This window comes from Patagioenas fasciata, chromosome 4 (genome assembly GCF_037038585.1).
Source record: "Patagioenas fasciata isolate bPatFas1 chromosome 4, bPatFas1.hap1, whole genome shotgun sequence".
Taxonomy (NCBI): Eukaryota; Metazoa; Chordata; class Aves; order Columbiformes; family Columbidae; genus Patagioenas; species Patagioenas fasciata.
Genome location: NC_092523.1, coordinates 62,651,262 through 62,666,394, shown reverse-complemented (window position 1 = coordinate 62,666,394; position 15,133 = coordinate 62,651,262). Strand labels below are relative to the sequence as shown.

Below are 15,133 nucleotides of genomic sequence, written 5' to 3'. Positions count from 1 at the left end.
TTGTGACCTTCAAACGGGTAGCAAGGAAAGCCCCAACACCAGCTGCAATGAATGGTGCTGTTGGGCAGCCCCAGCCCCACTCCTGCCTCTAAATACCTGCAAGCTCTACAGGTGAAGGACATTTATCAAAGCTAACGCTGCACAAACCCTGGGCTTTTCAAAGGGCTCGCTCTACCTGCCTCGTGTTCCACTCCTACATCACCAATAACTAACACACACTACTGGGTAAGAGCTCCAGTACCCACCAGTGGGTCAGGGGGACATGACAACCCTACCACGCCACACAGAGCCTGACCTGGAGTCCTCCAAAAACCATGACAGCATCTGATAGCTCTTTAGAAGCTAATACCAAAACACTAATAGTCACATTAACAGCCTAAATGGACAATGTGCCCATTTCTGTCTTGTCTCAGGAGACAGACTAAGGGTTGAATGGAAGTATTTTCCCCCCATGTGCTAAATGGAAATGAATTACCCTTCCCCTTCCTCGGATGCTGGTGAGCATGGCAGCACAAGTGGCTGCAGTGGCTATAGGGAGAGCTATTCACACACCAATTCCCTTCAACATTGCTCGTATTAAAAAAGGGAAATTAGAATGGATTTGCCCCAATAAGTTAGATAGCAGGTCTTTGGAGCACAAATATTTATTCCAATAATTACACTAAAAGTAGGTTCAGTGAGTTACTGAGCAAACCTCGCCAAAGGCTGGCTGCCACATGTAGAAGTGTTCAAAATTTTGACCCAACATGCAGACGCCTACTTCTAAATATGAAGTATCACAGAATCACAGAATGTTAGGGATTGGAAGTGACCTCAAAAGATCATCTAGTCCAATCCCCCAGTACTCTATTTAATCATCTGCTCTGCAGTGTACATTCATATCTGAGATGAAGTGACATGTGTGTTTATTTAACAAGATGTCAGAAATGTCACTGTCATTCCCTCTCTCCTCTTTAGCTATGTGGAAGACTCTACCATCTGCTGCCCAGACTTATTGCTACTCATTTCTCAGGGAGACAGATATTGGGTTAAAGCAGCAAAACTCCACTTTTCTGAGATGCTTTAGTCACTGAACTGCTTGAGAAATCAGAGCTGAGTGCTTTGAAAAGCTATCTCACCCATCTATGGTAACACTGCCTGTTTTAAACATCCATCCTCTGCCCTGCTGCTACCTCAGGTGAACCTGTTTAGGAGCAGCCTCCCTCCAACCCACTGACATCCCCACATCTGCCACGAAGTCCTGACTTGCAGCTGCTGCCCAGGTGCCCAAGACCAAGGTGAGGCACGGAGGGGAGAGCAGGTGAGCTTGGCTGGGTGTGTACCAGCACTCCCAGGCTCATTGCTCAAGGAGGGGGATGCCCACAGCAGGGCGATGGTGCAGAGGTGAAGGGCTCCTGGGGATGTGGTAGGGCAAAGGGGTATCCCAGGGGTAGAAGGGACCCCACAGGAAAGCAGCCAGAAGTGCTGGCAATGGCTTCAGTCACAGGAGAAACGAGAAAGTGCTGGGATGTGTGTGCACCATGAAGTCAGAAACCACTGCCCTCACAGACACCCGCACTGTGCAGAGAAAAACTGCCACAGGTATTTCAGTGATTATTGTCCATCCCCCACAGGATCATATGAACAAGAAGTGTTTCCTTTCAGATCATGCTTTTTCAAGATGAAAGCGCCAACAGTGTTAGGACAGCAGCACCAAACACAGCACAATCTCCTTCCTGACATGCGGGAGGAGCTGCCTGACCAAGGTGGAAGGATCATTATCCTCAGCTCAGTACTAATCCTGAGGAAGTAGAGTTTGTGGGAATCACTGTTTTTACTACATGCTGGAAAAATGTTAGCCATACATGTATTTTTAACAGATAACATAGTTCCACTGGGCCTGGGATTTCCACAGAATTGGAAAAGGATTAACAGTCTGTCCACTAACCAGGATGTTTGAAACTTCAGCATCTCCAGGATAAGAACAAGTCAAAAGGTTAAGAAAAAGAGCATCTCTCACAGTCTATGCAGGCTGTGGCCTGGACACCTTCTCTCCCTTTGCTCACTTTTGCCAGCTAGTGGAAACATCAGCCAGATGTGCACGTGACAGCTGGGGCAGAGAAAAGAGAGAAGTTTCTTTGGAAAGCTGAATCACATGTACGTAAAATTAATTGCATCTTTTGTACATTTTCAGCAGGATTTTATTTTCTATGGCAGGCTATTAGGACTTTTGAATCATCCCCAGAGACGTCAGCCAAACACTGATTCATATTTTGGAGCTAAATCACCATTCTTCCCAAATCCTGAGGACAATGCAGTAGGTGTGGAAAACAGATTCGTGCATCAACAGTAACTTTTATTTCTTTCAAAGCCACCTTCATTATTGTCACACTGGCTCAGTCACACACAGCTTAGGAAAGACAACACCCAAACCAGCACAGAAAAGCACATTCAGTACAGCGGGGAGCAGGAAATCTTCTCTTCTTCCTCCTCCTCATAGATCACACGAGGTGGCTTGGCCTACACCCAACTCCTTGAGTCATTAGAGTAATAAACTGAATAATAAACATATCATACCTTCCAGTCATTACTTACTTAATGACCACTGAGCTCTCTGGGCAGCGAGCAGCCAGAAGGCTCCGTGAAACCTGCTGGAGCAGGAGGTGGGAGCAGCCGCAGGGAGGACAAGCAGTCATCTCTGGGGACAAAGGGTTTTCCCATAGGGCAGGAGAAGCAGAATGAAGAGCCACCAGGGTTGGAGGCACCCACATGTCCGTGGCTGCCCAAGAGGAGCTGAGGACACAGATCTCAGTAGGCCCAGCTGCCTCGCCTCCTGAGCAGGACTGGAAAGTCAGCCAAGCAGCTTCTCTGTCACCAAGTCCATCATTTTGGCATCTGTCAGTGGTATTGTGGCAGATAATTCCACAAAACCTGAGTTACCTATCCCTAAGGCCACTGGTGTTAATAGATTTTCTTTGCCAAATCCCAGCAGGGCTGGCAGGCTAGCTCATGGAGTACGTGGATCACTAACCAGTCTTTCCTTACAGAAGTGTCTGGCCTTCTAGAAAGGGGAAAAAAATAAGCTGGTTACAGAGCATCACACACGACAGGCATGGAAATAAACTCTCAGCCACAAGTTTGCCCTTCTGCCAAGGAAGCCTAGGCTCGAGAGTAGACAAGCCCAGTCAGGCACTGAGTCTGGTTAGAAAGGAACCAGGGCTCACCGTTCTGTGTGGCAACTAAGCCTCTGTCTCTACCATGCAGATTAAAAGCAGAACAGACATGAATCAGAGTTGAGAGATCGGCAAGGGGTGGTCAGTGTGTCTGAAAGCAGAGGAAGCCAAGCTCCAGCCCTTCCCTCCATGGTTCTCCGCCTGCCTCTTCCCTGTGCCCCCAGCGCTGGCAGGTCTCTGTCAAGGGCAGGCAGCACGACTGCTTCATTTCACAGAAAACAAAACTCAAGAAGTTAGCAGGATACTAACTACTTACCTTAAAACATTGTTTAATTATCTTCCCCGTTCTTTAGCTATCTTCATTTAAAATCATTTGATCATTAGAGCATCCAACATTTTGCTTAGGGAGGGGTAGATGAGCCTACACATGGCCAGCTGTAAATTTAAGCACCTAACTCTAGGACCCGCCTTTGAAACTGTAGCAGCTTTGTACATGTTCCAACGTACTCTCTTTTTTAACAGAAAAGCAGTGTATAGAGCACAACAGTGTCAGCAGAGGGCCTGTGAGACTACCATCATGTATGCTTTGACAATCAAAAAGGAAATGAGGAATGAAGACAAATGGGAAAGATAGACAGATAGATAAAACTAAAAACAAGAACAACAGAGTAGCACAACCCTTCAGGGATGAAATCAGGGTGGCTCCTAACTGAAATCAATCAGAGCCAAGAGGGTTCAAAGCATCAAAATGGTACAGGGCACCAAAAATAAGTTATAGAAGTGAGAGGGAGACACAGTAAATCTGAAATAGGGAAGCAAAGCAAGGAAAGAGACACCCCCCCGCTCCCGGTTTCACCATGGGGGCACCCAGAGACCCATCTTGTGTCACCCAGGGTCACCACAAGACACCCCCCCCCCCCCTCCCCGTAGTCACTCTGGGACCCTCCCGGGATCACCCCAAGACCCCCCCAATGTCACCCTGGGGAACTGCAGGGATAACCTGGAGACTGCCCGGTGCCATGCCCAGGCATGACATCTCTGATTCCCTGGCAAGCACCTTCCAAAATCCAGGCAAGAAGCGTGGTCCCAGGTGTCAGAAGAAAGAATAACGCGCCTGCCTTGAAAAGGTGAAGAAAGAGTTACCGCGGGAACCCTCGTGCTACGAAAATCGGAGCCATTCCGGTAGGGGTGCAACAGGGAAGGACTGGAACAGTGACAGAGCATGGCTGCAAAAGGGACAAGGGCAAATTGGCAGCGGACTGAGTCACCAGGAAGGCTGCATGTAGGATGCAGCAGAGAAGCACTGCACTGCTCCAGGCTCTGCCAGTTCTGCGTCCATCACAGGCACCTCAATTCTGGGCTGGGGCAGGCAGGGAAAAGCTCAAGGAGAGAGCAATAGGAAAAAGAGATCTGAGGGAAGTAAGTTTCTTTATTCTAGAGACAAAAAAAAAAAAAGACAAAGAGGCCCATGACAGTCAGTGTTCAAGTAGATTAAAAAGCTGCTAGAACAAGGGCAACAATCAACTGCTCTTGACATCTCCCAGAACCAAGACAAGACACAATCACCTTCCATTGCTGGGGAAAGCAGGGTAAGCTGTTACGCTTTAGGACAGATAAGCACATACGTTACGCTAGAAAGTCAGAGCTCTCACCACATCAGAGCACTGACCCAACGGAAAAGATGAGTCCTGTCTTTCCGATGACACGCAGCATTTGCTCCAGAAGGCCAGTTTAGTTCCCAGAGATGTGACGACTCCCTTTCCCATGTACCCTGAGGTGTGCCTGCCTGTGTGCCCAACAAAAATCTTTCTGGGAGCTCTGAGCGGCTGTGAAATCTTCTTGCTGGCAGCTTAGAGAGGGGTTGCACATTACCAACAAAGGCAGCCTGCAGCTAATTCATCCTGATGGTGCAAAGAAAAAAAGCAAGGTTCCGCTCCAAAACTTGACTTCTGCTTGGCGGTGGAGCCCAGCCGGTGTTTTCTCCTGAGCTGAGAAAACTCCTCTCTCTCGCCTCTCGCCTCCACAGGCTGTAGCTGCCCTGTGCCGAGCAGGCAGCGAGCTGGAAAAAACACCCTGGCAGTGGTACTGAAACACCAAAATGTAGAGAGCAGCTGTTGTGCCTCGCTGCCAGTCCTCCTGGACAGGGAAAGCCTGTAGAAGAGAGGGCTGAGCACACGAGTTTTTAAGCAGACCCAGGTCTAACACCGTTGTGCCTGCCTGGCCTAGCTCCCAGAGCAGCATCTCTCACAGAACTCATTTACCACCCATGAGCGACCTCTATTTTGTCAAACGCATAAAATATGCAACGTTTCAGAAAAAGTCGTGTTTTCACAAAGAGAGCCCACACCGAGCCTGTTCTGACCAGCTATGGTCCCTGCCTGAATTTACACAGAGGAAACCCAGCTCCCCTCTGCCCCCCCGCCCCATGGGACGCCCCGGAGCCCCTCGGCTGGCGCAGGAGGAGGCAAGGAGCGGGCATCAAGCCGAGGGATCTCCAGCCCCCCGCTTCGGATGCCAGATCTCCATTGTAAGGAGTCACTCCCCCATCGCCCCCCATCCAGCACTTCGCAGGCTCCCACGCAGGACGCTGCTACACGTGGGACAGCCACTCCGGGGAAACGCTCTTCCCTTGCGCGGCGACGGCCGACGTGGAGAGAGGGGTGCGGCGCCTCCACGCTGGAGGCGCGCAGCCCACGCCGCTCCCGCCTTGTACAGCAGCACACTGGCACGCTGAGCGGCCGCCCCACGCGCGGCGGAACCCCACTCCGTGTTCCCCGTGGCTCACATGGCCACGGCTCAGCCACCCAGAACCACCCGGCGGGTGGGTGGGTGGCGGAGAGGAATCCACAGGTCCACCACCCCGTACTGTGACGTCCGTGGGAACAGAACTCTTCCCCTCTCTGACGTCACAGCGGAAAACCTCCGTCGGGCGACACCACTCCACGGCCGTGGGGGAGGAAGGAGGAGAATGAATTCGCGGCTCCCGGCGCAGCGCCCCCCGCCCGCGGCAGCGCCAGGCGCGGAGAGACCACGGGAGGCGACGCCTCACCAGTGCCCGCGGCCCAGCTCGGTGCGGGCGGCAGCGGCCGCGGTGCATCGTTCCCCCCCGGGTGCGGGTGGTAGGTGCCGGATGTACCGGCCGCGCGGGCCGCCGCCGCCTCTATAAGCGCCGCCGCGGCGCGGGCGTGGGAGCCGTGTATCGATCGGATACGTCCTGTCCTGCTCCGCCCGCCCCGCCGGGAGCATGTACCAGAGCCCCGCTCGCTGCCTGTGCTCGGCGCTGCCCGCCCTCTGCTGCGCTCCCACCTCGGCCTCTCTCCTGCCGCCGCGGTCCCGCGCCGCCCCACCGCCCCTCGGCCCCGCCACCCCGCGGGCAGCAGCAGCGGGTGGCCCGCCCGCGCCGGGGGCGCTGCCCCGCACAGGTGGGTACTGGGGGAACTGGGGCGCGGGGTGCCGGGCCGGGTCACAGACGTGAGGCTCCGGGAGCGCTCGCTCCGGGCCGTAGTCAGAACAGAGACATCTGGTTTCTCATCCACGTCACCCCGCAGCGCTGCGTGTACCGGGGCCTTTGCTCACTAAGAGCGAACAGGTGACATCCAGCGACAAACCGACCCGAAGTGCTGGCGCTTACGAGAGGCTCTGCCAGACACCCTGCCCATGCTGCCGCAGGGTTTCAACGAGGGCAGCTTCCCTCCCTTCACTGCCAGCCCTGGCTGGGCGACAGAGAACGCTCTGCACTCCAGTGCAGGCTGGCTGGCTGCTTGGAATAAAACTGCATACTCATCGGGTAACTCTCTAGGTGTCTGAATGGGTCACAGCGTGTTTTTCCCACTGTCAAAAATTTAGTGCTGGCTACTTGAAATATTCTCTTCCAGTGTTGTGCTTTGTACAGGATGTACTGGACACACTGTTTGTTTTGTTTGTTTGGTTTGTTTGTTTGTTTTCTGTTAGAAACAGTGTATGGGAAAAGCCCAGCAAAGGTGATGATGCAAAACTATCAGGTTCCTCTTTGCCTATACCGTTGGGTATAAGCGGTTATGCCCCATTCTAATTTCCCAAAATGAGACTTGGAAAGCATTTGAGGTCCCACACGTCCTTGGATGCGTGCTGTGCCTGGAGTTCATGTGAGGACAACGCCTTGGCACGCACCACGCTCCCTCGCCTCTGCCCGCTGACCTGTGACGCACCAGCTGGGCCCCTGCAGTTCAGATGCAGCCTTAAGCCATGTCTGTCAACAAGCAGCTTGACTCTGACTGTGGCTGAAAATGCATACCCAGAGGAGAGGCTCCTGGTCAAAGCTGGGCAGGCTGCTGCTGGTGGGATATATATCTGGGGCTGTATTACTTACCTGGCATGCAGGAAATCCTCCTTTTTGTCCTTGGCTGGGGTAAAGTGTGTTCATTCCCTGTTGGTGCTGTTACAGGAGGGGTCTATGGGTGAGGCTGGGGCAGGGTGCTTCTAACTTCTCCTGTTCAAGGCAGGCCAAGAAGCTAAACTACAGGATTGATTGAACCTTTATGAAGCTCTAGTGAAGAGGAGCATATGAGAGCTAGCTGCTGGCAGAGTCGAGCTCATGATTAGAGCACTCATGAGGAGAAGGGTTTCCAGAGCTTGTGCCAAGTACTGATTCTGTGTCTTATTCAGGGCAGGATTTGAGGCTTCCTCTTTCTGGTGTTGCCTGTTGACTAGGCAGCACCTCCTTTGCTGTGATGAGCTCTCTGAAATTCCCTATACGAGGTCCCGACTCCCCTGTGCATAAGGCTGGCCTAGATGCCGAAAGCAGGACTCTAAGCAGCAGCAACCGCCGCTTTGAATGCGGGTGTCCCAGGGCTGTAATCCCGTTGCTGGCCCGAACAAGGCTGTACAAGTAGTATGATACCCTGTAACACAGAATTTGTCATGCTGCAGCCCTTGTCTTTGAAGCAAAGTCCTTAAAATAAAGTCTGTGACTGCTCGTTGACTGATATGCTACAAGTTTGTCTCCTCTGTGCTGGATGACAGAAGAAACCTTGAACTTTGCACTGTGTTCTCCTGAAGGTTAGAGAACAGTTTAAATGCCTCCCCTGCCCTTACTGTGCTGAGGCACCACCCTTGCTGAGAGGAAGGCTTTTTTAAGTACCTTGAATAGTAATTGGTGAGCTGGCGTTCCCTATTGCAACATCACACCAAGTGAATCATGTCCGTGTTCACCGTCTGCTGCTGAAGTGCGTGCTCAGGAGACCACTTGTTCTGCGTACATCAGCACCACTGTGTCACAGCACTGGCAGCAGACGTTATCCCAGCAAGTCACAGGTCACTTAACTTGGACTGTAAGGATCCTGGAACGGTGATCTTGGACTTGTCTCACTGCGCATGTTAAGCACTGCAAAAATACTAAACGGATTTTGTTTGGAGTTTCAATGTTCGAGTCGCTGGTCCAGCCCCTGTTCTACAGAATAATCCAGTTTGTGCTATGATGGTTTCAGCACTTTGGGGGGGGAAAAGATTGTGCAGTTCATTGGTCAACTTAAGCTGGAGTCTTCCTGCAGGAGTCTCCCTTCAGCCAAGGGCTCCCAGGCCTCCTGCCACCAGCCTGAAAGCATTTGATTTGCAGCACAGGCTGTCTTTCACCCAGCTTTCCCTGGCTTCTCAAGAGACAGAAGCTCTTCTTCATTCCTGAGACATTTAATGAGTTTAAAAGCTGTCAGACCTGTGCTGCAGCTGAGCTGTAGTACATCCCTTGCAGGTTAGGCTACACCTGTCTCCCCATAAAGAGCTGGATACCACATCACCCCAGGGGTGAGGAGATTTGAACAATGCTCTGGCTTTTTTTTGCAGCTTGGCAGGTGCATGACTGAACTTAGACTTTGTCCTGCTGTAGCAGATGTAAGCCACTCAGAGCTTTAGAGTAGGCTTTTGCTCCAGATGCATTGCACCCAGCTTCTCCATGGTGCTACCTTGTCCCTTTTGATGCTCTCCCTGACTCAGGTCAAGCAATGAGCAACTTAGGCTGTTGCCACTGGTTTCTTGGAGCAGAATAACTCCCTGTTCATTCATTTGGAGGGCCCTGCATGAGCCATGTTCATCCATGGCACAGCAGGGTCTGTGCAGAAGGCATTTCCTCTGCATGGGCTTCCCACTGCCTGGCTGGTGCTGTGCCAGGAGGGAAGCATGAGAGGGGGTGTGTTTCTTTGGGGGCAAGAGCTGTGTAGGGCTTAGGGCTCTCAGCTGCTGACAGCATCCCTGAGGGAGCAGAAAGCACCGTGTACTTCTCCCTGGTTGCAGCACTTAACTGTGGGTTGTACCTACCCCCAAAATAGGTGAGGAGCTCCCTGTGGAGCTTTCATTAAAAGCTCTATTGATTTCTCTGAGTTTCTGCATGGCTGCCTGGCAGCTCTGGTAGTGTGTAACCTGGACTCGTCTGTAACCAGCACAGAGTGTGCTTTCGTTCCTGCTTCCCATCCCCTCATGGCCATGTCAGAGTCCTGCTTAGGGATTTCATGTTTGTGCCCATTTTCCTCACTACTGAATGGCATTTCTTTTACTTCAGCTGCACTTGGCTTCTTGACTAAAATTGTAAACCAAGAAAGACTGCAGCAACTGAAATGCATGAAACACAGTTTGCTTAGGAAGACATTCATGCTTGTGAGCCCGAGCTCACATCTCGGTTCAAGGAACTTATGGTATTTTAACTAAAAGGATGGATATGGGGGTGGAGGTGGGAAGAGATGTCCTACATCCAGTTTGCGACTTAGAACTGCTCGGAGGCAGTATTCTACTGGCTTATGCATCTAAAATGTATGTTGAACCAACTGGTTTTTAGTGTCTTTAAAAGTACCTCTTTTCTTAAAGACAGTGACATGAGATTCCTGCTGCAGGATCTTTTCTCTTTTACTCCTTCTAGGTAAGTTTATTCAACTTTTAGGGCATCCATCCTCCCGCATTCCCCTTTAGCCAGGTCTGTCACTATCTTATGTTTGTCACCACCTCTTACGATTGGCAATGCTGCAGTTCAAGCTAGCAAAGGCTGAACACGCAAGCATGTTGGGAAGCACCTTACACCTACTGCAAGATACGAGCACAAGATGACAAGTCTCTTCAGTTCTTAAGTAACTCAAAGATACAAATAAACTTACTTAAAAACAAGTATAGGTCAATGCGATGCCACACAGAAGTTCTTTTGCTCAAGATTCCTTCCTTTCTACTCTGCTCTGGTGAGACCACACCTGGAATGTTGTGTCCAGTTCTGGGCCCCTCAGTTCTGGAAGGACAGGGAACTGCTGGAGAGAGTCCAGCACAGAGCATGAAGATGATGGAGTGGAGCATCTCCCTTATGAGGAAAGGCTGAGGGAGCTGGGTCTCTTTAGCTTGGAGGAGACTGAGGGGTGACCTCATTAGTATTTATAAATATATAAAGGGTGAGTGTCATGAGGATGGAGCCAGGCTCTTCTTGGTGACAACCAATGGTAGGACAAGTGGCGGTGGTTACAAACTGGAACACAGGAGGTTCCGCTTAAATTTGAGAAGAAACTTCTTCTCAGTGAGGGTGACAGAGCACTGGAACAGGCTGCCCAGGGAGGTTGTGGGGTCTCCTACTCTGGAGAAATTCAAAACCTGCCTGAACACATTCCTGTGTAATCTCATCTGGGTGTTCCTGCTCTGGCAGGGGAATTGGACTGGATGATCTTTTGAGGTCCCTTCCAGTCCCTAACATTCTGTGATTCTTGTGAAGATTACTTTTGCAAAGTGCCATAAGTTGAGACAACAACGAAACTCTTGCACAAGAGGCAGCACTGACAAGTTGCTGTGGTGCAAGCGCTGCTCTTACTGCCCATTTTGAAGGGAAGCTGAGCCTCCAAGCACGCTACCTGGGCAGAGTGCTGGGCCTGAAGAAGTGCTAACACAGCCTCCCTTCAAGTCCTTGCCATGTGCTGTGGCAAGGGTGGCACTTCAGAGCAAAACTTTCTCACCAGAGGAAGTGTTAGTGGTGGTGGAAGAGATCTTGTGGCGTGCACAACCAGGCCAAGGACTTGCTGCAGAAATGTGTAGGAATATTACATGATGAGACTGTGGACAGGACTAACCCTGTCTCTGCATCCTTCTTCTTTTACCTCAGGTTCAGGAACAGGCTCCTGCATAAACCACAGATTGCTGGTGCTGTAGCAAGGTTGTCCATGAGGCACCTGAGCGGTGGGAAGAGTCACAGTGGACATCTCTAATGCCAGCTTTTCCTTTCCAGTGTGTTCCATGGGAAACAGTACCAGCCGGCTCTACAGCGCACTTGCCAAGACACTGAGCAGCAGTACCGTGTCCCAGCACCAAGACTGCCTGGAGCAGCTGGACTCAGCCCGGCTGGATCCCATTGATCCCAAGGATTTGCTGGAGGAATGTCAGATTGTTCTGCAGAAACGGCCACCCCGGTTTCAGAGAGACTTTGTGGACCTGAAGAAAAATGCTGCCAGTAACCACCGCCCCATTCGGGTCATGCAGTGGAACATCCTTGCCCAAGGTAGGAGCTGCCTCTAAGCCTGGCGTTTAACCTTGAGATCAAAGGCAGCAACAAAATCCTTCAAATGCAGAATTGTCTGTGCAGATGTGTCTATGTAGTTAGGTGTGCCTGGGACTGGCAAAGGGAGGGAGGTGAATTACCTGAAGCGCAACTGACTGAGTGCCAGGGAAGGGAGATTTTCAGCACTTGAAAATAAGAAATAGTGGCTTGCCTTCTGTTCTGCAGGAAGGAAGAAAAGGTCTCTCTTTGCAGCTGTGAAGCCAAAGGCAGCTCTGAATGCCTGTCTTAACTGAACACAGTGTAGTCACAAAGCTGTGACACATCAATTTTAGATAGTTGTTAACCTCCAGAAAAGACTCATCCTTCTGTAAAACTTTCTTTGTAAAGGTTCTCTACGGTTTTCTCATTAGTGTATTGGTGAGCTATTCAGGGATTTGCATCTGTTACGGGAATTCTTAATTCTTCAAAATAATTTTAACTGATTATTTTCTCATTCTTAACGTCAAGGCTGGGGTTTGACTTATGTAACAGCCTGATCTTAAAATCTTTAGAGATGGGAAATCCTCCCCAGAGGGACTGCCTTAACACTGTGCAGTTAAGTCACTCCTACAGCACTGCATTTTTTTCTTAGCATTAAGCAGTGGCAGCCACATGTGGAAACACCAGAGTGTAGTGAGTTTCAGGAAGAGGAGGAAGATGTCTTTAATCTAGCTTGTGCCTGTAAGGGGAACTTAATTTTTTTTTTAGAGACTTCAGTGTTTTGAGAAGGGTTTCTCAAACCCATTGACAAGCCTGGCACCCTTAAAGTCAGAAGCTACTCCTGCAAAACCCATCACTTGCATGTAAACTGGTGTGCACGTTTTACAGAGAAAGCAAAGAGTCGCAAAAGCCTTGTCTCACTTTCCATTACAAGTTCTGGTGCTGTGAAAGGCTGCCTGCTCTCACGCTGGCTCCCGAGAGCAGTGCCTTGCCTCTGGCCTCTGCAAAACCTGCAGGAAAACAGCCCGTTTTAGCTATCAGTAACTCTTGTTTTTTCCTCCCCCCTCCTTGCTAATTTCAGCTCTTGGAGAAGGTAAAGACAACTTTGTTCAGTGCCCCATGGAAGCTCTGAAATGGGAAGAGAGGAAGTGCCTCATCCTGGAGGAAATCCTGGCGTACAAGCCTGATATCTTATGCCTGCAAGAAGTCGACCACTACTTCGACACCTTTGAGCCGCTCCTCAGCCGACTGGGCTACCAGTGCACGTTCTTCCCGAAGCCGTGGTCCCCGTGCCTGGATGTGGAGCAGAACAACGGGCCGGATGGCTGCGCCTTGTTTTTCCTCAAGGACCGCTTTGAGCTCATCAACAGCGCCAACATCCGGCTGACCGCCATGAAGCTGAAGACCAACCAGGTGGCCATCGCTCAGACACTGAAGTGCCATGAAACTGGAAGACTGTTCTGCATTGCTGTCACTCACCTGAAAGCTCGCACTGGCTGGGAGAGGTTTCGGTCCGCTCAAGGCTGCGATCTTCTCCAGAACCTGAAGAACATTACCCAAGGCGCCAAGATCCCTCTGATCATCTGTGGGGACTTCAACGCGGAGCCAACTGAGGAGGTCTACAGGGAATTTTCCAACTCCAGCCTCAACTTAAACAGCGCGTACAAGCTGCTGAGCCCTGATGGGCAGTCAGAGCCCCCGTACACCACCTGGAAGATCCGGCCCTCGGGAGAGTGCCGGCACACGCTGGATTATATCTGGTATTCCCAGCATGCCTTGAACGTGAACTCAGCCCTAGGCTTGCTGACTGAGGAGCAAATTGGGCCCAACAGGCTGCCATCGTTCAATTACCCTTCCGATCACCTCTCTCTGGTGTGTGACTTTAGTTTTAATCCAGATCCCGACAGACTGCTGTAGTGTGTTGGAATGCCACCTGGTATTGCAGTGTCTTAACTCACCACTATGTTTTAGACAAAACTTTTTGAAGCTGGAAGCTGTTGAAGGGTGAGGAAGTACTGTTGACTAAACATTATTTTGGGCACTTGTTCAGAGTTACACTTGCCATTCAGTGCTTGTTAATCTGGAGCCTCCAAGGGAGGAAGAAAGGTGTCAGTGTTCTCCTCGGGGTGTTCTTGCCATGTCAGGGTTTGCAAACCAGAAGGCAAATGAGCTTTATCCTTTCACTAACTCCCATGTCTAAAGATTAAATCCTCCTATGAATGTGGAGGACTTAGTATATTTAAATCAAAACACATGTGTTTGTAAAACAACTTGCCCTGACAGCATGCTGATTTTATTCATTTCATGTTAAGCTTGTGCAAGTACCAAAGGGAAAGAGGCTTGACTCCTCAGTGAGATTATATTAAATGTTTTTCTGTTGCAATACACAGGAAGCTTAATGAGTTCAGACATGAACAAATCTAAGCTCGTACTAGTGTTGTCTTCTCATTTTTACATGACTTGAGATGACAATTTCATTAAAAGTGAATGGATAATAGCACAGTGTGAGGAAGACCTGCTCCAGTAGGAGCAAGTGAGGAAACTGAGATTACTTTACATCGTGTAGGAATATCCTCACTTTCCCAGATGAATGTGCATGTGTCCGTCACACACAGGACCTGCAGGTATGTACACACAGTGACTGTTACTTTTGTCTCTTCCGTGCTTCCCTCCAGAGGACACACCTAACCAGGGAGTTTTTCCTCCTCTGCTTCAAGGATTACTTTTCTAAATGGTTTAAATTTGTAGTCTTGTCAATCTTGCTGTTTCAGTAAGGGCAAATCTTCATGTTGGAAAACTTTATTTATCTTCAGAATCTAAAGCTACACTGGAACCTGTTAGAAGATAAAATTTATTTATTGAGAGAAGTTGGTTATCCTGCCTCTGACTTGAAATCACACAGCAACAGTGTTAAGGAGCCTTCTTCTGTGGCCCAGGGGAACTCTGGCTAAGCACCTAGGCTACAACAGAGCTGTGTTTGTGTGCATGGTGCTTATTGGTATGACATAGGTATTGCATATATGGATTATAAACATGCCACTGTGCCAGAACATGAGGCACGGAGGGGAGGGAAGAGAGACAACAGTTGGAGTTGGACTGATATTGAGATAGTTGGGAAAGATGAGGCAGAGCAAATAAAGCAGTACTTCCATGTAAAGTAAGGCCCATACTAACTCTGAAATGTTCCAGGTGTTTATTAATAAAAGTCTTTGGGGAAAAAAAGTCTCTGCTGCCATCTTTTTCATTTCCCTATCATAAGTAGATGATCTGTCACAACTAGTGACTGTTCAAGCTTTGAGTTAGTGGTGATGCTGCCCATTCCAGAGTTCTTTCCTCCAGCCCCACAGTCCTAATCTTATAAAATGGAACAGTTGCTTTGCTATCACAGCAAGTGCTCTTTCTTAAACTTGAAATGCCCTAATTCCACAGCAAGTCTGTAGGGAGGTACCTCTAGCAATGTTAAGCTGCTCTCTCCCCCTAGCTAAAGCAGCAGCCTAGAGTCTACATTACTGTA

General features: G+C 50.0%; 1 protein-coding gene across 2 annotated transcripts; it reads left to right on the top strand.

Moving 5' to 3' along the window:
• The first annotated feature begins 6,238 nt into the window (after positions 1 to 6,238).
• Positions 6,239 to 14,841, top strand: NOCT (nocturnin). 2 transcript variants are annotated; one of them, XM_065837880.2, is made up of 3 exons: positions 6,239 to 6,574; positions 11,371 to 11,640; positions 12,701 to 14,841. In XM_065837880.2, the coding sequence occupies exons 1-3, from the start codon at positions 6,397 to 6,399 to the stop codon at positions 13,534 to 13,536; spliced, it is 1,284 nt and encodes a 427-aa protein (XP_065693952.1). In that variant the 5' UTR covers positions 6,239 to 6,396; the 3' UTR covers positions 13,537 to 14,841. The 2 variants fall into 2 exon arrangements, with proteins under 2 accessions (XP_065693952.1, XP_071664155.1); XM_071808054.1 differs by having other exon boundaries at positions 6,496 to 6,574; positions 11,248 to 11,640.
• Positions 14,842 to 15,133: the final 292 nt, after the last annotated feature.